The 23,378-nt window shown below is 37.5% G+C and overlaps 1 protein-coding gene across 15 annotated transcripts in view; it reads right to left on the bottom strand.

The window, feature by feature from the left end:
• cadpsb (Ca2+-dependent activator protein for secretion b) overlaps positions 1-23,378 on the bottom strand; it is a 90,598-nt gene that overhangs the window by 38,790 nt on the left and 28,430 nt on the right. For 10 of the 15 annotated variants that reach the window (XM_081607094.1, XM_081607093.1, XM_008408758.3 and 7 more), the window contains exons 4-12: positions 16,465-16,545; positions 15,923-16,156; positions 12,989-13,110; positions 8,723-8,834; positions 7,095-7,234; positions 6,600-6,666; positions 5,896-6,004; positions 5,593-5,805; positions 1,235-1,246 (exon numbers count right to left, since the gene is read on the bottom strand). In XM_081607094.1, coding sequence (XP_081463220.1) covers positions 1,235-1,246; positions 5,593-5,805; positions 5,896-6,004; positions 6,600-6,666; positions 7,095-7,234; positions 8,723-8,834; positions 12,989-13,110; positions 15,923-16,156; positions 16,465-16,545 — 1,090 coding nt within the window. The remainder of the gene's footprint in view (positions 1-1,234; positions 1,247-5,592; positions 5,806-5,895; positions 6,005-6,599; positions 6,667-7,094; positions 7,235-8,722; positions 8,835-12,988; positions 13,111-15,922; positions 16,157-16,464; positions 16,546-23,378) is intronic. The other 5 variants (XM_017304702.2, XM_008408759.3, XM_017304700.2 and 2 more) reach the window with 1 other exon arrangement.

The raw sequence follows: 23,378 nt of genomic DNA on the forward strand, positions 1-23,378 counted from the left end.
TATATGTAGAATTAGATTATTCCATGTCTGGGGTTAGAATATAAGGAAGCTTGAGTCCCTGATGGACAGGTTTTGATTTGACTGTAGGAAAGACATTTCCTCACACCAAGACACTTCCTCATTGAAAGATGTCACACAATCAGTGCAGCAATTCTCCATGCCATCTCCATACTTTGAGTAGTTCATCACATAACGTGACATTGCCTCACATTCTTTCTCTCGTTCCACTGGTGGTGCCGTTGTCATCCCTGCAAATAAGTTACACGGTGAAGGTCGTCCTTGTTTTCCTGGTCAGTGATGATGTTGTACAAAATTTGAGTGTGAATCTCAAGAACAAAGCTTACAGTTGTTGTTGTTGTTTTCTAGCAGAAGTAAAGGGACTAGTCTGTTTGGGCTTTTCTTTGGAATCCCAACTCTAGGACGTCTGACTTTGACATGACCAGCCTCAAAAAAGTTGGTCATTGGTAGCAACTTCCAGTTGCTGTATTTGCTGTAGTTTGAGTGAAGTGCACTCAAACTCAAAAACGTTCTGGTCCCATGAACGGACCAGTCAATACGTTTGCAATGAAGTTGAACCAGAGTTAATACCAGTGATAGAATATTGCATTGCAATTTGCCATATTTTGTGGGTACGCTGCCCCAACATTTACCTGTGTAGCTCATTTCGTGGAAAGGTGACTAATCAGATTTTACAGTTATTGACCTAAATAATATTCCCAGACTCTTTTGTTGCTGAGTTTACATATAAATTTTGAATCGCTTCAAAGGTACAATAGGATATATTTTTTTGTTTTTGCTCGGCAAATAAATCCGTCTGCTTTCCCTTCCTCATAACCACAAAACAGTTTACCATCTAATCTTTTAATCAAGTTTTATTACAGGGTAGCTTTACTCTGAGGGATCCAGCCACCAATAAGAAAAAAGAGAGAAGGCAATTATGCAGAAACAGCTTTAATATAAACGTCAATCATTACTGAGTCAAATAATAAGTTCTTAGATATAAAATACATGCATCCTATACGGGCACGAATGGATGCTTCTACTTTGATCCTCAAGCTGAGGTTATTAAAAACAAAACAAAAAATTAATCAGCTAATGTCTAAGACATGAAGCGAGACGTGAAAAAGGAGAAGAAGAAGCAGAAGAAGAGGGAGAGAAGAGAGAAAGAACGTTGCATTTGTCAGATAATCGCCGGGGATTATCTGAGCAGTGCCGGCTACAAGGAAGCACTTACCCTTGAGTCCAGCTAGAAGACAGCAGGGTAAGAAGGGACAAACCAGAATAACATAAAGACTAGCAACAAGGCTGGAGGAGAGCAAATCACGAGAGACCCTGACCTAGCAGCTGCAATTTACTAAAGAAGGGTCCAGGCAAAGCATGAAGAAGATAAAAACACAACTGAAAAAACAACAGCCTGTAACTAACACGAGAGTGTGTTGGGCGGAGGTGTGTGAGCACATGTGAGGATGTGTGAACAACAGATGTCCAGGTATATTAAAAGAGACGAAGAGGAAGACAGGCAGAGAGAGAAGAAGAAGAAGAAGAGAGACAGAGAGAAGAAGACAGTTTACGATCCTCATCACTCCACTGCAGTTAGTTTCTTCTGGGACAAAAAAGACGAGTACTTAAAGGAGCCGAGAGCTGTATGTTAAGTACTGTCAGTCTGATCAAACACAAATTTTACTGTAAAAAGGGAAACTGGCGAGAACACAAGAACATAAAGTATCAACAAAAGGTAGTTTGTTTTATGTCAAACATTTATGTTAGAAAATAGCAAAAATATGTGAGAAATTGAATATGCTGACCCAGTATTACCATATAGCCAAGGATTTTGATAATGATACTTATTGTGGGCACTTTTTGAACACATGTGGATTCTTCTTTGGACCAGGTAACTTTCTCCTTTGCATCTGTAGAAAGTACATCCCCAAATGCACTAACAGGTAAGGCTATTACTGCTTTTCAGATCCCAGTCCTACTTAAAGTATTGTGGGTATATGGAACCTCATAAATCTAACCTTTTCCTGCTCTGTATTACACTGACTGAACTGGAATAATCATTTATTTCACAGATGATGTTTTTGATGCTTTCAAAAAGCAACCAGAAAGTAGTAATGAAAGAATATGTATTTAAGTGTATGTCGTTTTTGACCTCTATAATGAATGTCTTTAAGGCAATCAATTTTATTAGACTTGATTGAAACTTTCAAATAGTGTTATATGTTATTTAGTCTCCTGTGTCTCAATTAAAATTTACACTGCAATCTATTGCAATGCAGCAAAAACTTTTTAAATTTCTCTTCTGGAGTTTTTTTTTATTATTATTATTATTATTTTACATTTTTCTTTGTCAACAAAATATCCTGCACTACATATAAAAAATTAAAAATATATGTATTTTTTAGATGATGCGTCGAAATTTTGGTGACTTTAATAAACCAAATTTCACAAGACCACTGGAGGCATTTAGTTATTTGTTTGTTTAGTGCTAAAAAAAAATAGAGCTTGTTATGCTGACCTTTAAGGCAGATACAGCATCTCCAATGACTCAGACATAAGGTCTAAATCAAGAAATCCTTACTACTTACTGTTCTATTTTAACAAAAGCACCTGGCATTTGTCTATCCTGGCACGCTCTGGTGGATCATAATATTTCATAAGCGGTGTGTAGTTGGACTGCCAACCTGCACATTGGAAAAATGGATCGATAGAGCCTCTGCTACTGCAGCCAGTTTCAGAGCTTTCATGTGAAATAATTTAACTGATAAATCTGTGTTTTTGAAGCGTATAACAGGACTGCCCTCGCTATTGCTGCTCTTAACGCAGCACATCCATTAGATATACTACCACTAGTCTCACCCTTTCTAATGAAGAGAAAAGTCAGATGTTACAATCTAAATGAAACACTATGAAGAGCAATAAACTCCTGAACTACTTGCTAATTCCATGCTTGAAAGTCAGTCATCATGCCGTCCAACTAGAACAACTCTGCGCCAAACTCTCGCAGCAAACTGGGATCTTTTTGCAAACCCAGTGGAAGGGCTGTGGCTTCTTGAACAGTAAGAGCCAATAACTAATACATTAAATGCTTATAGGTAGGATTTAAAGTGTCCCACTCCCTTCATGTGACATATGTCTCATGCAATTCAACTGAAAACAAACAAAAGTGTTAGGAGAGAACATATACCAATTAAAAAAGGTGAAATAGGCATCAGTGATGGTGAATCTGGTAAAACTAAAGTAAGGTTTTGGTTTCTCAGTAGGATTTCTCCTCTAACACTTTCTCACGCATGTCCTTTAATAAAGGCTGCAGAGGTCTGCGAAGAGCATAGAAGGGATCACAATAATCTCCTTGTGCAAAGGTATCAGGAGAAGCTGCTAAAGCATCAAGAGGCCAATAGGAACACTGAAGGAGCTGCATGAATTTTCAACAAATTTGGGTTGTGTTGTAGATGTGACAACAATTTGATGAGTTCTCCTTATGTCTGGATTAAGGAGTGAGGCTGGAAGACACGAGCCTTTTCCTTAACAGAAAAAAACCCAGGCCTGCCTAAAATCTAATTAAAACTTGTGGGAGAATGTTTTATGGCTTGAAGGAGCCAAATGGAACTTGTCAGCCCACAGTTACAAAAAAAGGTGTTCTTTGACCAGGAGTAATGCAGAGTATTACCAAAATAGCCTAAAGTTATCAAGGTGGATGAAATAGGAAGCAATCAGTCAGTTCTGACCCAAAACTTCCAGGTCTCCGTTAGAAGATGTAACGCATGTGTGAAAACTTGGTTGCGAGTTATTTGCTTTAATGTTCATATTTTTAAGCACTTGCTCGTCCAAGTGTGCATCTCAATTAACACAATAATAACTTCACCAGAAAACAGTAATGTTTTGCAACAGAGTGCAGAACTAAAACTGTCAGCTCTTCTGAAAACTGGGTTCGACAAGAGATATCTGCCTAATCTAAAAGATTTGGAGAACGTTTGTAGGATGAAATGTGCTTGTTATTTCAGTTGAATAGCACAGAAAATGTGTCACATCAAACATACAAACATTTTGGAAGATATGTTTTAATACGTCTATAGGCGATAAAACAGAAACTAAATGTGGTATGTTGCTATGTCTCTCTACATCAAACATAAACTTTGCATCTTTGTTGAATTTGTTTTGTGTCTCTTTTAAATATATTTTCTCAACTACATAAAATAAAATAAAATTTAATTGATCCTATTAACTTTATAAATAACACTGTGCCGTGCCATTGTGGCAAAAAGGTGTAAATATTTTGTCAAAATTAGATTAAAAAAAACAACACATTTCCCTTTACTACAGATACATTTTGATGTGCAATGTGCACCAAAAAATTGATAAATACAAATTGCGGAGCCTTCATATGACTCACACTTCTTTATTTAGGTGTCCACTGCAGCAGGGTAAGGAGGGTTGTGCATGTAAAATGGTCCCAGTGCCATTCAAGACCACCAGGGGGTGAAACATGTACGTGTGGTGGTGTTGTCACAATGTTTCAGGAAGGAGGGGAGTCTGTGCCGCTGTGAGGAGGCTTTTTGAATGGCAGACAGCTGGCAGCAGAGGAATCAACTAACCACAACAAGGATCACGTACTGGACGAAAAATAAACAATGGAGAAACAACAGAGAATCTTACGTGACAGGATTTTATGTAACTTTACTATTTTGCATCTTATACAGTCAAAAACATTGGAATAAGCATGTTTTTATTATTATTATTATTATTATTATTGTTACTACTAATATTTATCCAAAACTAAGCCAATTATTTTTCCGCATTTCCTCTTGATAAAAATTGTATTTAATACATTTGAAAAAGAATGATGCACACAAAAAGTTTTTTTTTTTTTTCTGAATAGCAGGATCTATTATTGGGGGATTGTTAATATGTATCATTAATTCTGATAGGTAGGAGGTCTGTTTAGTGCTGTTATTGTGGGTTAGGATCAGAAGAAAACAATGAGTGCAAGGGTCAAAACCAACCTGAGTAAGCTCTGACTTAGGGAAGGAAATTGCTGCTGTTAGAATCGATTAGCTTCTCAAATTGGGGTGGGGGTTGGGAGGACACAAGAGACATTTAAAACAAAAGTTGGTACAGACGGCACACTGTTTAGACAGCCTTACCTTCCCTTTGCTACCTGACCTGGAGACCGCTTAGGAATACAAGTACAGTCACATATTTATTAGGATTTATTTCACGTCTGGATAAAACTTGATTTAACCAGGCCGCTGGTCTGAGTGTTTGAATCCTATGTGTGATGGACTCTACAGCATCTGGATGCTGACTTCTCTTTCAGGTTGGTTGTTCCTAATGAACCGACTGATGGAGTAGCATGGAGGTGCGCCGTTAAACACGGAGGGAGTGGTGACAATGAGTGGAAGTCCATCAGATGCCGGAGGAAAACCCGTGAGAGACCAATGCATTTGTGCGCGTGCTTGTGTGTTAGCTCTACGGGAATGTTTTGTAGCTGCAGGAGGGGTGGGGAGCACATGGTGTGACACATTTATGGGTTAGAGCTTCGGAAACTGCTTTCTGCCTAACCAAATACTTTTTGCGCAATGGGTTACTTACAGAACTGAGAAATGGGAGCATCCATTTGGGCTGAAGCCCCCCCCTTGGAGTTTAGTTTCTGGACCTGAGTGGGTGGGACGGGCTTGTGGGACTGGCCAGTAGCACGGTACATGGCCTGGACCCACAGGATGCGGTCCTGCTCGTCGTCACTGGCAAAGATCACAGTGTCGCCCTCCTTCACGGCGTTGAAGAAAGCCCTGCCTCCATCCAAGCCTTTGAGATGTCAAAGAACATTAAAAAATTATAAAATACCTGTATGTTTGCTTGCAGTTTTATTCTTTTTTTCCCCCTGTGCATTCTTACCAGGCTGGGGGTCACTGTAGTCCACAGTATACCCATCCAGCTGCAGAAGCTCCTGTGGTTCGGATTTTTTCTCTCTGTAGCTGCACATGGCAAAGGTATACTGACTCACCTAGAGACAAAGTTAAAGAGCTCACATTAAGCAGACAAAAAACAGGTTAATTTTTATTGCTGTTTACACGCTGGGTAACAACATCAAGAATGATTTTGACATTAATTATAACCAATTTATAAATCCAAAACTTAAATGTGTTTTTTGCAGTTTCATCATCTTATATTGCAAAAATGTTGAAAGTCCAACTTGTAAAACTTTTTTTTTGTCATCCCACAAAATCCTAAAATATAAATGTAAAAAATATATTTAGAATTTTAATTTAGTTAGACCAAAATGTCAAATAACTAATAATTAATCCATAACCTCCTGCTTCCACGTGGTATAAATATGGCATAACACAGATGCCTATTTCTTTTAGTCACTCCTCAAAAGGGGAAAGGCAGTGAACATGTCATTCATTCAGGTTAGACAGAGGTGTGATGATGTTCACAATTCAAGATGTAGCTACAAAGAAAATAGTATCTCTCCTAAACTTACCCAAATCTACACTCAGAGAAGTGATACATAGTATATATACATCAATAACAAATAATAACAGCTTCAGTAATGACCCTCAGGTTGACTAAACATCATTTTTTCAGAAAGGGCCCACCTGCACAAGCACAAAGAAACGTTTCTTCCAGCGTTTCCACACGTTCTTCCCAAAAGCCCACAGATACCTGCGGCAGCAGTAAACGTAGGTGATGACAGATCAGAAAACACTTAATGGTTAACATGAAGAAACTTTGAACAAGCCTTTTAACATGGACCTCTTATACAACAAGTCTGAATAACAAAAAATGAAAAAAAATTGGATAGTGATAAAAAATTTGGTGAATTTGAATGCGCTGGCTCTGTCTACAAAATAAATAAATAAATAAATAAATAAATAAAACAAACATACACATAGATAGATATACATATATAAGCTACACACTGTCATCCACCAGGGGGAGTTGTGCACTTCACAGTATTTTTCCACAGCACGTGAAAAGAAATGAGGCCAAGGAGCTGAGAAGGGTTGGAGTTTTACAGGAAAAGGCACAGAAAATTAAATCCTCATAAGAACATCCCTGTGTGTCTTATTTAGCTGCTGACTTTCTCTTACCCGCAGTGTTTCATGTTCTGTGGTTTGTCCATGCGTATAGCCAGCTTTATTTTAAGATCTTGGTCAGGGCAAGCCTTTGTCACAGTCATCTTATGGAGCTCTGACTGTTTGGGACTGTTAGGTGTTGGGTGGAGGACAACCTGCATACAAAGACACCACAAATGGCAAAATAAATAAATAAATAAAAATATTACTGATCTCCTCTTATTTTCTGCTGGAAAGTCTTTATTTTGTCTTTCTGTGCAGCATTCAGCAGCAACCGTTAGTCTTTGCAGAGGCTGGTGATTATGTGTGTTTGCCTCTAGTGAAATATTAAATTGCGATGCGGTGAAGCAACAGAAGAAGAAGAAGAAGAAGAAAAAGAGAAGGCCTAATCTCTCTTTGCTGACTTAAAGAGCTTTGAGGAAGCCTGCTTTCCTGCCAACTCTCTTGCAGTGGGAGATCAAAGAACTCTGTCTCAGACAAGGTCACTGTCACTACAGGGACATCTGAGGCGCCACTGGCCCAACGCATACCAGCAAAACTACCTCTCTCAGGTACCTGTCACTTTTAGGCATAAAAATACAAGGCAGTTTTACACATTCCTGTTTTCCTTCATGACGTTTATATCAAATTGAGTCAGATGAGATTCAAATAAAATACCTAAATTGAATCCAGAATTTTTCTTTAGTAATAGCTGGATTTGACTTTGTTACAAAAGGTCTTTCTTATTCAGAAGGAAACAATGTAGAGATGCACCAAGGTTTTAAAAAGGCATGGTTCAAGTTTTTTAACCACAACTTTCTACGTTGCTATGGAGCATTAAGTAGTAGCATTAAGTTCCAATTTCACATCTTATATATATGGATCATGAAGTAATGTGGTACTTCCCCTCCACCACTTGCTGCTGCTGTGCACTGCCAATCAGCTGGCTGAGAAAATGTTTCTCTTGGTTACGAGAAAACCAAACGAAACTGCTTGGACAGGAGTTTTCCACTGCAAAATAAGGCATGTAGTAATACAGAGCTGCCCCTTCCCCTCATGTCATTGCACAATGCTTTTCAGCTTGCTTTAAGAAAGCTTAATGAAATATGAATTTGGCTGTTTGAAAATATTTCTGGCAGCGGAAAACATGGACGGTTATGGCATCAGCACCATTTATCACTCGGCTTAAGCCAACATTGTTTTCAAATTACAACTGGCAATACAGACATAGCAAATCATTGACAAATTCGACTGCAGGCTCTACTTGTGGATACAAATTATCCAACTAAGATACCATTTATGACTGTGTTTATGTGTAAAAACAGTTCTTAACCATCTGCATCTATGAGAATATTTTGGAAGTTGTATGAATAACACTCATCTTTCTGGTTGATAAATGAACTGAAAACCTTTGCTGTCAGTTATTGCATAAATAGTCTGTTATTGTGAAACCATGGTGTTTTTATTCAAGGTGATCGTACTCCGAGTCAACACCTAGTAGAGACACTGATAAATATGGAACTGTAATGTTTACCTTTCTCTAAAAAGCAATTGATAAAATACTTTAAGGGTACTGTTGCATGCGTGTTTTCATTTTTGGTTATCGCTGGCGTGATCCTTGATCTTCTGTAATTGCTAAAGTTGTGAGTAAACAGAGGCATTACCCTGCCCAGCTCTTTGTCTTCCAGCGCCAGCACGCCTGTACTCTCTGTAAACAGTTTCACCTTGACAGCAGGCAAAGGGTGTGTAGTGGTGAAGTCCCCCTGGGTTCCCCAGCTGAAAGACAAAACAGAAAACACTCAAGAGGTTATTTTCCATGACTGTATGACACAGTGATCTCATCTGCTGAACAGTCAACAATGTCTCGTTGGAGCAATACGACTGTGTAATTTCTATTACAGTTTGATGGATACAAAAAGGAAACTGTGGAAGAACAGGAAAACATCTGAGAAATCCAGGGGATGTTTAAATTGCAATGCTCTTGTCCTCAAAAAGGGACGTCTACACCAGAGACCCTGGGTGTAGAAGCTGCTGCCCTCGAGCCGCAGAACCAGAGTACTGAGGTCTCACACTAATGACTCAAGAACAGCTTTTACAATTGTTCTATAATTCTGATCGATATGTCGCCTCTTTGAAGGACATGTGCGATGCAACTGTGTAATTTTTCATTTATTTGTTCTTATTTATGGCTCTACTATTAATGCACTCCATTTTATTTTATCCCAGCCTTTCTCTTTGCACCTTGTATTGGTCAACAGACTGATTTGTTGTACTGAAACACATTGTTCGTTGGTACAGTGAGGATGTATCAAACACTTTGAAAACACATCAGTAACAGTTCTGTTCATTGCTACTAGCTTTCACAAACAGTTACTACTCATGTTCTACTGTAATGAAACAGTTATGTGACTCCATTAACCAGCAGGTGGTTGCACACTATAATTTAGGTTTGATCAGAAGACATAATCTGTCATTTTTCATTTGTCAACTAATCCAAATTGGATTTGATTCACAGTCATTAAAATTGGGCTCTTATGTAAAATATTCACTTATTCAAATATATAACTCCGAAGACAAATAAGCTGAAGCAAAAAAGGCAGTGAGTGGGTAACGAAAAATCGGGTAAGTATTGGGAAATTGACTCAAAACCCATGTGGATACATATTTGTTTGTTTTTTGTTTGCTATTTTGCCATTTTCTCTGAAAATTAGTAATCAATGCCATACTCTTAATGGCTTGGTTCAAAGCCTGCAACACAAGATCATTGTGTTTGTTGTGATTTCTTTTTTTCACAAAAAGAAAAAGTTTTATTTTACTGGTTTTATCCACTAATTAAAGTTTCCCTTTGATTTCCAAGATTTTAATCAGATGGAGGAAGAAAGGCTAACAAGGGAAATATTAGGAAGTGCTGGTTGAGCTGTAAAACACAACTGTGACTTTTTTCAGTAACTGGGCGAAAGCAAAAACCAATTCAGAGCTGTTATTGGTATTGATGCAGACATCGCCAATGAAATCCCCTTTTCAATCATAATTAACATCTTGAAGACTGATCATTCTTCAACTAAAATGACCCAACAATGTTCAAGTTTTGTTGAAAAAGTTTGCTTAAACCAAACTTTTTCTCCTATTTCTAAGCACTGGACCAGACAGAACAATCAGCTGTAGTACAATGACAGCCTCTACTTTTGGACACGAAGGAAGGAAACTATGCAGATTTTAATAACAAAGTGTGCATAGGAAGAAAAATTGACAACATATTTTTGGCTCCAGGGGGACCTGAATGAAATCTGATAACCCATTTTATTAGAGTCGGTTGGAATAAACAGCATTTTAAAATGAACAAACAAACAAAAAACCATAACACAATACCTGAGGGATTATGGAGCAGTAACAGACATTTTCTAATAGACCAGCTCCTGAGAGCCACTTAAAACACAGAAATACACAGGGAACAAGTTAAAATGTGCAGTACTGTAGCCACGAGGGCTTAAGTGACAAGATTTTATTTTTAAATATTCAATATTAAACTTTCAGTACTGTAACTCTAAACTTTTGCAGCCTTCACAGTTTGATTGAATGCTTAAAATCATGCCGTGTAAGGACAAATTAAGATTCTAACATGTTCATTTCTATCCAAAGAAAGGATTTTCCTCCCCTCAAAATGCTCCATAATCAACTGCTGCTGCTCTTCAAAACTAGAGAGGGAGCAGAGAAACAGCTGACAGACTGCGGGTAGTCAGTGGTGATTGTCTTGGTTTCACGTGCAAATATCGTTCTGGCATGAAGGTGACCTTGTCTCTAAATGGAAGGTCTAATAATGGACGTGACAGCAGTGCGTTCTTGGAGCTCCTCCTGCAAAACGGGTCAAATCCTCTGCATGCTAAATCTGCTTGCAGTTGTAATGTATATACAAAAAAAAATAAAAAATCAACCCTTCCATCAAGTCATCAAAGTTCAATGTTAATTCATAACAGTAATTTGAATGTCAGCCTGAGTGCACGGTGGCTGAGCACGCTTAATTAATGTTTGTGAATAACCAGCAGCAGTCTGAAGGGTAACATCCATCTCGTGTGACTTCATTTGTGTGCATGCAAGCACATGTACGCTCTTTACATAGAAACACTCAACCCATCATACAGCCTGTCAAGTAACTGTCATTCAAAGTTTGTAACATTTACTTTCCAGAGGCTGAACCTTTAAATGCAGCGTAGATCCAAACTATTTTGCTACGTCTTTCAATTCAGTGATTTAAATTGGCGTAAAGTGGTTGTCTTAAGAGTGTTCACTGTCTTTTCTCTTCCAGGTCCTGTCCTCAACGCTGTCTTAACCCTTCCTCAAAATCTGTCTCTCGTATTATCAAGATCAATAGAAGACGTTTGGGGATAAAAATAGCTTATATTACTGTACATGAATATTTTATGGGTGGCTCTTTTATAGTGTGAGTTGTACGATTCTGGAATCTGAGATTAATGGAGAAGCTATTTTAAGGAGAGGATAGATTTATCTAAATTTGGACATTGCAGATGTGATGAATGAGGACCGATGAGCTACATTAATAACCAGTACTGTGTCTTGCAAAACCTGTTCACATTTTATCACATCACGTCCAGAAACATAGGTGGACTTTGGGGAGGAATTTTATAGACCAACACAATAAAGTGCATAATTTTGATGTGAAAGGAGAATGATGAAAGATTTACAAATCAAAATCTAAAAAGTGTGCATTTTTATTTAGGCTCCTTTGATAATCTTAAATAAAATTGAGTCCGGTTGCCTTCGGAAATTATCTTATTAAGACAAGTGCAGCTGTCCTTTGAGGGAATCCAATGCTTGTTAGTGAACAAATAGGATCATAAAGACCAACGGAGACAGTAGAAAGTTCAGGGAAGAAGGTGTGTAAGTGATTAAAGCCAGTACACCTCTACACAATATTCCTAAGATTGGAGAAATGATTGATATCAAGCATAACTGCAAATCTATGAAGACCTGTCTATTCACCTAACAGGTAGCATCATGCTCCCTCCTTAAATAAACTTTACAGTTATACACAACTTTATGTTTCTTTATATTTTATTCTTTTTCACGCACAATTCCAGTTAAACAGATAGAAATCTGTGATTGTATTGTGACAAAAGAGGAAAACGCAAAATAACTGGAATACTTTTTAAATGTTGGACAGGGTTAAACAATCAATTTCCACTTCCTGATTAAAAATGACCCAGCTGAAATAGTTTGGTTCAGATAAGAGAATCTCAGAAATTATAACAGCTTGAGCAAATCAGGGTCATTAAAGGGTTGTCTCTAAATATTTAGAAATATTTAGAGACAACTAAATATTTCAATGTTGTTTCTTCTAAACAACATTGTTAGTAACATTGTTAGTACCAGCATAATTAGGGTAAAATTTGATTATGTCAGTTACACCAGATTATTCTGTTTTGAACCAAATAATTAACCGATTTAAAGAATATTAATAAAAAAAAATAAAGTTTTGTGCAAGTGCACAGTCAAATTTCTTTTAAATGTCGTAATTTACATGCAAAGTGCTTTTGAGAGGAAATGAGGCATCTGAGAGGCATCTGAAAGCCCCTGAAGAGCGCTGGGAATGTATCGCTGCAAGCTGAGAAACCACTGAGATGTGGGAGCAACACAGGCTTACTTTAAGTTTTAAGTGCATCTTAAAAGTCAATTCATTTAGATAAGATTCTTCTAGGATCTTATTCACAAAACTGCGAATGGTTTATTGAAAGAAAACATCAATAGTCAGCAATTTAATTAGTTTCATCTTCCATGTAAATAGAGTTTTCTTTCTGCCCTAGCAAACGGTTGCGAGTCTTGAAATGTAATATAAATAGCAGACTGTGTATTTCACAAACATCGTTGTTTGTTAAATGCCCGTGGTAAACAGACATCCGTGTGTGCACACTCACGTCGGCTTGGACGCCTCTGCTTGGTCGGTCTGGAGCTTCTCGCCTCCCTCCACCTCCATGGTGCAATAAACGATCCTGTTGGGAGCCAGAGACTTCAGCCCCACCACTTCCATGATCACCACCTGGGAAGCAGAGCAGTCGAGAAGTGACTCATCTCTTTAGAGAGGTCAGAGAGCAAGAGAGTCAAAAGCAGAGGAGCAGGCAGAAAATCCATCCAGAAATACTACTAGAGCAACAATGAGTGTTTACACTCACAGCTTCTGTCTTCGCTGTGCAATAGATTCTGGGTGATTTTCCACTGAAATAGACTGTGAAAACTGCTGCCATCCTCGATGGAGCCTGCAACTCCCAATCCTCAAAACTGCTTGCAGACATAATCTGCCACATAAAGTCTTATACCTCCTCTTTATAAGCTCAGTGGCTACATCGTAGCTCTGCATGGCCGAGGGTAACTGTGATACTGCAACCATGAAATTCAGTGGGACAGCCTGAAGCAGAAAAATGTGCTGTCAGGATAGAAGTCAACTTTCAATAAAATATTCAGCTCAATACTGCCGATGTGATGCCTGCAAAGTTTGTTACCTGCTGCTGAATATTATCCTGTTAGGCCATTCTACAGACACAACCGTGTGTGACAGTAAATCGAGTTCAAGTGTCTTTGAAAACCGTGAAAGTTTGAATATATTACTTCTAGGAAATTCCACATTGATTCTGACACAAATGTAATTTTTCTAAAGGTTAGAGTTGAATATTTGTTTTGTTTGTTTAAATAAATGGAATCAGAAATTTAAATGTCATATTCTAAGTTGCACAACTGTAATTACAGACACAGAGTATGTCCCCAAACTATGTACGGGGGTAAATGTCGGCTAAATGTGAACCTGGAAGCAAAGGCGGCTCTGCGCCTAAAATAATCTTATTGAACCATCTTTGTGTCTTTGCTATGATGCACTCTGCCCACATTTAAATGAGGTATTACGCATGCATTCTGGGGAAAGTTGGTCCATTTAATCAATATTTAGGTAAAGTACAGTCAGAAAGTGTCTTGGTATTCTAGAATAGATATTTCATTGCTGATTATAATAGTCAAATGAGGTTGTGGCTTCAGGCGGAGGGCTGAGGATTTGACGGATGTGGGCCTCAGAAGGAGATAATCCAACTGTGGGCATAATCTTCTTTCTTATTATCAATATTACTGTTACTGCTTACAAGTTATCACTGTACAAATATTGCAATATTTTTATTTTTATCAGTTCAATGGTAATATTTAATGTCTTTTAAAATCAGTAATCCTAACTAACTTGAAAAACACAATCTGATAAAGTCACTCCCGTTAGACGTGGTTTTTTGAGATGACCCCGGAGTCAAAGTTCTGAGAAATATCTCATCAGATAATGTCCTTGAGTTTTGTAAATGAAAATAGTAATAAAACTTAAAAGCAAAAAAAAAAAACATTTTGTATATTTCTGATGACTTCATTTAATCTATTGTGTTTGTCGCTCAAAAAAGGCTAACTGGGACCTGATGCATGTTGCTCACATCGGATGGATAGTTGCTCCAGCATGTATTTAGTGTAACACACTTTGTGAATCCACTGCAGAATCCAAACAAACAGCTCGTGCAAGGCAGCAGCAAAAAGAAAATGTTGGATTGCTTTGTGAATTTCCTCCATGTTGGCATTAAAAGATGGATTGAGAGCTACACAATAAGTACTTTATAACACAAACGGAGCAGGTCTGCTGCTATATGCGTTTTATCACAGGTGAGACCCTTGGTTGTTGCTCATGGAGCTTTGCTTAGATGTCTGAGTAGTGCAAGATGTGGGCTGTAACCAACATTGCCCCAGGTAGGCCTGAAGGTTTTCAGCTGTCTTACACAGCTCTCCAACTTGGATCAAAATGTCTGTAGATTTCGCTCACACGGTTTCTTGTCTCTGAAAAATCTTTGGATGCATTCGGAAAGAAACTCTGCGATAGAAAAGTTCCTGAAAACATTCACATTGCTGAAACTTGAATGCTTTTGCATTTGAGATTCAACAAATTACTGAATGCATCTCTGAAGATCTAGCACAGAAATATTCCATGAATATTAAAAAAAGACTGTTTTTCAGAAAACAGTTATTATCCTGACTCACTTATCAAGAATGAAATCTCAGGATGTGTTTTAATTTAGTTTAAATGTTCAGTTTTGCCAAATTTCTGCAACGATTTAATGTTGATTTCACAACAGGGGAATGCACTGTGACACATTTTGTCAATTTTTTGTGCATCAATTAACAGCTTTAACATACATTGGACTAATTTTGGTCAAGTCACACCAAGAAAACCATTTGTAGAATAATATATTTTTTATGTGCATTTTATACACCAGTTAGGTCTTAAGCCCGGCATGATGGTTATAGAACCATAATTATTGAATATCTGCTTATGTCATTTATAAATCAAATAGATGTCAGCACAAACCTGTCCACCAAATTTGGCAGGTGTTGTGAGGTATAATGTTGTCTTTCATGCTGTTAATGCATATTTCTTTCAACATTGTATTGAAGTAAGTCTGAGGCCATTATGAACTCACCGACTCTGAAATAGCACTGCATCATAAGGAAGAGAGGTGTGATTGCTCTCTGTTCTGTGGTGATAACTCATCTGAGACAAGCTGATAACAAGATGAGTCCCATTTCCCATTAAGGAGCAGGTAAATAGGTTTTTATGCACACGTGTGTGCGTCAGTCTGTTCTTCACGCAGCGTCTGCTGGACCGTCTGAACAGGTGTGCTGTCTATTTCTATTCTTAGCACTGAGCAGGGAAGTGTTTCTCATCGGTCTTGATTCCTAGTCCCGCTGAGGCAGACGTAGATTTGCACAAGGCGTGAACATCTTAAAGGGGTAATATTTGTAGCACTTGGCTAAAGCTGGTAAACCAAAATATATAGTACCTCCAAAGTAAAAGAGAGAACCACATCAGACTTGGAGAGAGTGTTCTCGTCCTCCTGGCCCATATCGATGATGGAGGTGTTGTGGCCTCGCTTCAGCTTTTGGAGCTTAAACTCTCCACCTTTGGACACAGGCATGCTTTCCAGGTTGGCCATAAGCTGATTCACGGAGGACTTGAGCTCCTCGATGTACATGGCCTCCATCTCTTTAGACACAAATTTAGGGAACTTGCCGCCCTGTTGGGGAGAACAGGAAAGAATCAGATACTTTTAAGACAGCTTGAAATCTAAAGCCTGACAATTTAAAGCTTCTTGAGACCAGGTCGTGTAATTTCACTTCAAAGTGACATAACACAAATCACCCTTCACAATCAATCATCCACATCTACTGAAGTATAGAAAACTCTTTCATTCATTTTTCCTTATTTGTGGCCTGAAGCTCACTCCATGGTGTCCATACTAGTGACACCATATTTCTGAAATGTTAACTATATAACAAAGCATATTAAAACCAATCTGAGTGTTCCCTGTAGAGTCTGACTCACCCTGGCAATCTGGTCTGCCATCTGAAGACGACCATCAAGCTCTCTTCTGATCTGTGCAGCCTGCTCGTCCAGATTGTCCAGCTATTGATAAACAAAGAGGAAGAGGTCATTCGGGTCATTTTAAGGAGAAAGAGATACTTTCTAAAACCAAGGCTCAAAATCGAGGAGCTTTATTCACACAGAAATCATGTCTGCATCAAATAGGAAATAAAATCCTTATCTACACACATTGCTGTAGGGCTGTGTAATTATATCGATTTTGCGATATATATCGATATTTTCTTTCCTAGAAAAAAAATCAATATTCATCCACAAGTATCGTAACATCCAACTGTCACCTTGCTCACTCACTGCTTGCTTCACCAGGAGAGTGATTAGGTCATCAGGCTTAGAGTGATTCCTTCAGATGTTAAGTGTCAAGGTTAAAAAGGTATCAAACTATTCAGAGCAGGGTACTTGGTGCACTTTATTTACTTTACAAATGCATGTAAGCTACAGTTTGTACTGTTTCAATTAAAAGAAACATGTTTTCTCACCACTTCTTTGATTCATTTTGTCCAGCTGTCGACTTTAAGTCCGTGTCCATGTCCAACCAGAGCCAGGTATTGTGTAGTTGGTGCTTTTAATCAGTTTTCAGTTAAATTAATTTAATCCAACTCTATAACAGTCACAAAATGTCACCAAAATCACTCTGTCCCTCTAAAATCTTTCAGAAAATCGCAAAAGTGTATTGAATTGTATCAATATAAAAATGTATTCAATTTTGACTGAAAACAAAAGTTTATGTACTAAAATATGCACGTAAACTTTTAGCTTCTTGCACAAGGATTATACAACATTGTGTAGTAACAATATTTTAATTGGACACTGCCTAAATTGATTTGCTTCACAGTCACATTATAGAAGTCATTTTGTACCAAATTAATTCAAACTGTCCAGTAAAATATTGTGCACAAATGGACAAACCTAAAAGGTCCCGCCATTTTTACAGGATCAATACAGCAGATTTAAGGCATATTTATTTTCTCTTTGCTGTCTGAAGTTACAATCCACAGTGGGCTATACACTTTAGAGACGAAACTGAAGTAGTGTCAGAGTTATTTGAGACAGCTTTCTAGTATTGAATCACAAGTCCACAAAGACCTAATCTTGTATACACAATTTGAGCTGGTGTGGGACTTGGGGGGGTATCCCATACTCAAATCCACATTGATGCATCCCCAAATCAGCAAGAACACGATCCTGCACAAATTCCTCCACGTTGCTCGCATTTCAAGAATAAGGATCAAAGTTTCACCTTATACAATAATACATAACACATCTGCAGCCTTGAAACCCATTTTTCTTTTAAAGTTGTTGAGCACTTACTATTAATTATTATTGTTTTTTCTTTGATGCAGAATTGTATGCTGAGCAGAATAGAGTTATAATGGCTTTATAGAACTGAATTACAAAAAATAGGATTAGCAGTTTTTTTAGACTTCAGAATAAAAAACCGAGAGGACCAGTGAATCTCAGTGAATGTACAATGGTCTTTGGGAGCTTTTGAATGTTTAATGACGTAACCTTGATGTGGGCAATGTCTCCATAACCTCACTCATGTTTCCAGCTGCAGCTGCCGGCGCCGGAATAAATTGAAGAAACTTCTGAACTCGTACAAGAGAAATAAGCCCTTCATCAAAAAAGCAATTAGTTCATACATGAGTAACTCAATAGTTTTCCCCTCTTCATATTCAGTGTATCGCCTTTTTCCTTCCAGCAGCTGTGCAAATGATTCTGAATCACTTATTCATGTGCTAGTTAATTATTCAAAGAAATCTTTCTGTTAGTACATCTGTAAAAATAATTTCTTTGTTTATTAGGTTTATAACAACCAGGTTTTTTAATGCAAGAAAGGTAATGAAAACAGTCATCATAAAACAATCTAATTTTGCTCACAATTATTATTTTTTTTATTTTTTATTTAGAATAGTGTTTTATTATTTCACATTCTTCTTCCTTTTTCCAACACACCAAACAGAGACTTGGGTAAATTATTTAAATAAAGACTTTTTTACAAACAAGAACCACACTGTCCTTAAACAAATTAAATACAACACGCAGATAGTATTCAGGGTAGTAGCAAATACAGATTTGTACAATGCTATGATTTTTTTGATTAGCTTTTTTAGACATCCATCCAACCATTATCTTATCCCTAGTGGAAAAGCTTGCCATCTACACAGCATTAGCATGCTAAAAACCCTATAAAAAAGCAAAAATGTCATAATGGGACCTACAGTGAACTCTTTTGGCTGTTTATGTGAAAGTGCATGCCTTGATAATAAGAAAGGAACCTTATGAAAGTCACTTAGTGTAAAATGTTCAAATAGGAAAAGCTTGTTCTTTTAATCAGAGAGAAGTTTGCCATAGAGAAAGTAGACAGCAAAAGAGATTTCTGGACTGGTGTTCGTGTACAGAATAGTCTGTACTAAATAATCTGGCCATCAGAACATAAGACATTCTTGGCATAAACCAAATACAGTATTCCAGCAAAAGAATCTCCTATCAATTATGAAACATCGAGGTGGAAGTGTCATGGTTTGGGGATGCTTTGCTGCAGCAAGACCTACCAGTTTACCATCATAAAATCAACTAATAACGGTAGCACAAATCAGATGGTGAAGTAAAATAAGAGAGCAATTGTAGAAAAACTTAAGCAAACCTAGAACTGTAACCTGTAACATCAGTGACATAAACCTAGTAACATGCAGTGTGGATAGGCAGGTTGGACTCCTGGTGATTTACCAAATAAAATTGTTCAACGTCAAAATGTGTTTGCTTATCTTGTTTTGGACACACCATACAATAACTTAATCTGTTTAAGAAAATATGGAAACCCTACAGTTAAGCTGAGCATAAAAATAAAAATCACAGCATTGTTCTATTCATGCTGCTGCCTGCTGAAGTCTACCTTCCCCTTTCATGCTGTTCTATGGGTTTAATTAGGCATGAAGAAACAGTTTAAAAACAGTTTAAAATGTGCATGAATAAAATGAGCCTGCTATGCGACAACCCATTAAGCTGACTTAAACTCTTACATTGTATACATAAAGTTAAAGTTCAGTTAAAAAGCAGGCTTGTTAGCAATAGGACCTGATAAAGCAGCTTCTTTTTTTATTTTTTATTTTGCTCACAATAAAAAAAGAAATGCAACAGGATAAACATATAGACTTCAGTTCCAAACAAAATAAGGAATTATGTCATGGTGTCTCTTTCCGAAAACACAGATTTTAATATGTTTACTGGTTTGTGTTCTCTAATCATTATCAATGATATAAAGTTGTATAAGTTGCACAAGGAAAATCTACCTAAGTTTTCAACAGGCTCAGCAGATGTAGATATCACTACAACCCGTACTGTACAAACAACAGAAACTGGGTGTGTGTCTATGTCTCATGCATGTTTGACTAGAATATGTTTTCTCCTCATAGTGAAGTAAATGGCCGGTACTTGTACACCGGTATCTAGTCCAGAAGACTGGAAAGCTAAGCTGCCACACACTGGCACCACCACAGAGGTGCCTGAGTCTACTCACAGAGAGAAGTCAATCGAGACATTTCACTCAATTGAGAAGAATGATTTCTCATAGTACTACTCAAGTAAAAGTAAAACACACACTGGAGCAAAAGTATATTTCTTTCAAAAAGTTACGGAATGTAATTGAACAAATGTGACTTGTTACTACCACCTCTCTACATAAACAGTGTCTGCTGCAACTGCAATAAAAGGTGCAGACATGCCTCTTGGCAAAAATATTATTTTCCCGCAGGTTTTGATTTTGTTATTTTAAATATGAAAAGGAAATTCAATCAAAATGTAATCTCACATCTGTTTTTTGTAACACCAAGAAGAAAGATAGTTTGTATTTTTGTTGTTATGTTGTATTTTAAAATGGAAATCAAGAATTGTTTCATTTTTGGTTTTCATAGCTGCATATCAAGCACTTATGGATTCAAAATCTCTGCAAGCTCTTTAATAAAGACTTTCTAACTTTACATTCAATTTAAACTTTCAGATTTAAATGCTTCAATCAAACTGGTCTTGTTACCAGAAGAAAACAATACTAGTTGCAGTGTGTTTTTTTCCTGTTAGCATTTTAACAGTGGCAACCTGGCCTTTTGCAACTGATGATTTAATGGCTTAAAAGGGTCCATTATAAAATTCATAGTGTCTGGAATTACTGTCATCAAAATCACTGAAAAGCGGCGGTCAAGGTAAATATGATGTGCGGTCTTAAAGACTCTCGCATAGATTAGCGGTTATGAAAAATAGTGGAGCACGACTATAAAAAGCCCAATCAGCACTCCAGTTTCTTTCCTTTTTTCTTTTTGACTGCAATCACAGAAGCACGATGTGGCATCGCACATGAAAAGATCAAAATCAAAAGCGATTTCCGCCTTGGTGCATAGAAAATATGTTGCCATCACCGCAGGCAACCTGAATGAACCACATAACTTTTCTGGGGGATTTTTTTGGAAGTGTCAACTGTTTTGAACTTTCCCTTTTCTTATTGGTTTCAATCAGCAGAATTAAAAGCATTTTTCAAAAATGGCCAAACTGAAGCAGCCACTAAAAATAAAACGAATGTCAATGACAAATATAAGAAAAGCTTTGACTTCAATCGGATTTATGCTGAAGTCGCTGTTTATTAGATTTCTGTGCGCTACTTAAAATAATCTTCTGTGGCACAAAGTGTACTGATTTTTAGCTTAAAATCTTCCCTGAAAGTATTTTTCTTCACATCAATGATAAAGTGTTTTAGATTAGCTGACGCAATGAACTAGTGGATGTCTGACGTCTGTGTTTTGCTCTCCACTTCTCTATGCTTCGTATTTCTTCTGTTGTTCTCTCAGCCAAAACATCTCATTCCTGTCACATTTGATGCTGTGAGTCACCAGTCACCAGCATGTTCTGTGTGAGATGATTAGGACAAATCTCCACCACAGTTGCACCTAAGGAGACATGAACCATTTCAGAGAGCAGCACGGTCTCAGTTCACACTAAAAAATAAATTGTGGCTTGTGCTGAAATTGTAAAATCATTTATGTCTTTTGTTTTGTTATATTACCTGTAAAGTAGCCAAAAAATTATTTTTCACAGGGTACATGCACAACAGAAATTCTACCCTGATAGTGACGGTGATGACTTTTTTAAGTGTTACGGTGTTTATTGCTTAAATTATTTCTCAAATGAATGAATATAAATAAGTTAAACCTTTTTCTGTGCTTTTAAATTTCTAGGGCCGTCAGCAAAGTTTGACAAAAGCCAATTTATGACCATTCTATTCCAAATGCACAAAACAAACCCTGACTGAGTTTGGCATGGAAAAAACATGACTAGCCTGCAGAGAGTGTTGACCTCTACATATCACACTTTTTGTAGCTTTTTTAGTAATGAATTGCTACTTTGAAATGTTTCATTGGCATAAAAGCCCAAATAAAAGGTTTGATACTCACAGGCTTTGCCCCCATGCGGAAGTAGAGCAAACCTCAGACAAACAAACAGTGTTATAATGGTAAAGGTAGCAGAACTCAATGCCTTACCCACAACATTTTTGCCTTATAAGCCAAAGACACAGTCAGGAAAATTCTCCAACAAGTCCTACATCAGGTCTGTAAAGTTGTTTGTGAGAAACAACAGAGAAGTCAATATTTTTAACGAAAAATGCTTTAAAATATTAGCATAAAAATGTTGCTTAAATGTAAATACAACAGTTAGTGCAGCCTATGGTATCATGCTGCCATAGAAATGCCATTGGAATTTACACACATAAAATCAAGTTACTACAGGTATTGATAGCTTTGATTTGATTATCAAAACCTGTTGCTATGACAAAAAATGGGATGTTTACTACCAGTTACCTTCAGGCAGGCAAAGATGTGGTAGTTGCTGTTAAAGTTTCATTATACTGGACATGAGGTTGGCCGCAGGCCTTGACCCATTTCTTGCGTTATTCCAGACTTTGTTTGGGTTTTGAAAATGTAATAAATTGTATTCCACCCTCTACACGCTCTGGATAATTTCATGCTTCTTACTGACTTCCTATTTTCTTCAAAACCTTCATGACCGCAGCGCTTTAGCAATGACAAACCCCGGCTAAGGGGCGTGTTCTTCAGGACAAATAGCGATCGCCGATTGGTCAGTTGCTGGCAAACCCTAGAATGATTGACAGATGGCATCATGTCAAAACCTTTACAGTTTCATTTTATCTAATAGGTATATCAAGAGAACCACCAGCTTCCTCACAACGAATGAAGGACATTATCTAAGATTCTTTTGCAGAATAATCCCAGTTAATTCCAGTTAATAATTCCAGTCCCATACAAAACACATAAAATAGTTTATCTATTCTAAGCAAAAGTTAGGGTGCCGACTCCACCGACTGCAATAGAATAAAAGCTCCTGTAAATATGTTCAAGGTGCAACTTCCAGATAGTTTTGATTTGTTTTTTATCTTGTGTTTTTGCATATTTTCTGATGTCATCTAGGGCAACTGTCCAAAAACCCTAACCCCGTCCACTGACCTCTGGATTGCAACTATATGAACAAAATAGTTCATATAATTTGTGATAAAAAAGGATTTAACCCAAACTTAGAAACAACTGAAGCTACATGTAAAATAAAAAAAAAAAACTTCTTGCATTGTTGCTGCAGCTTAGCACGTGATTCTGTTTTGAATGCAATGTACTCTAAACTCCTCTGGCCTCCCGATGGGGGGGAAACAAGTCCAGAACTGACCTCCCTCAGCCTCTGGGTACTTCACCTATTCCTATTACATTAACGGGCCTTGTCTCTCAACCTTTACCATATTGATTTTCTGCCCATTCCAGAAATCCCTCTTAAGAGAGAATGAGCCAAAGTGCACATACAGT

This window comes from Poecilia reticulata, chromosome 5 (assembly GCF_904066995.2).
Source record: "Poecilia reticulata chromosome 5, P_reticulata-male-v2, whole genome shotgun sequence".
NCBI classification, from domain to species: domain Eukaryota; kingdom Metazoa; phylum Chordata; class Actinopteri; order Cyprinodontiformes; family Poeciliidae; genus Poecilia; species Poecilia reticulata.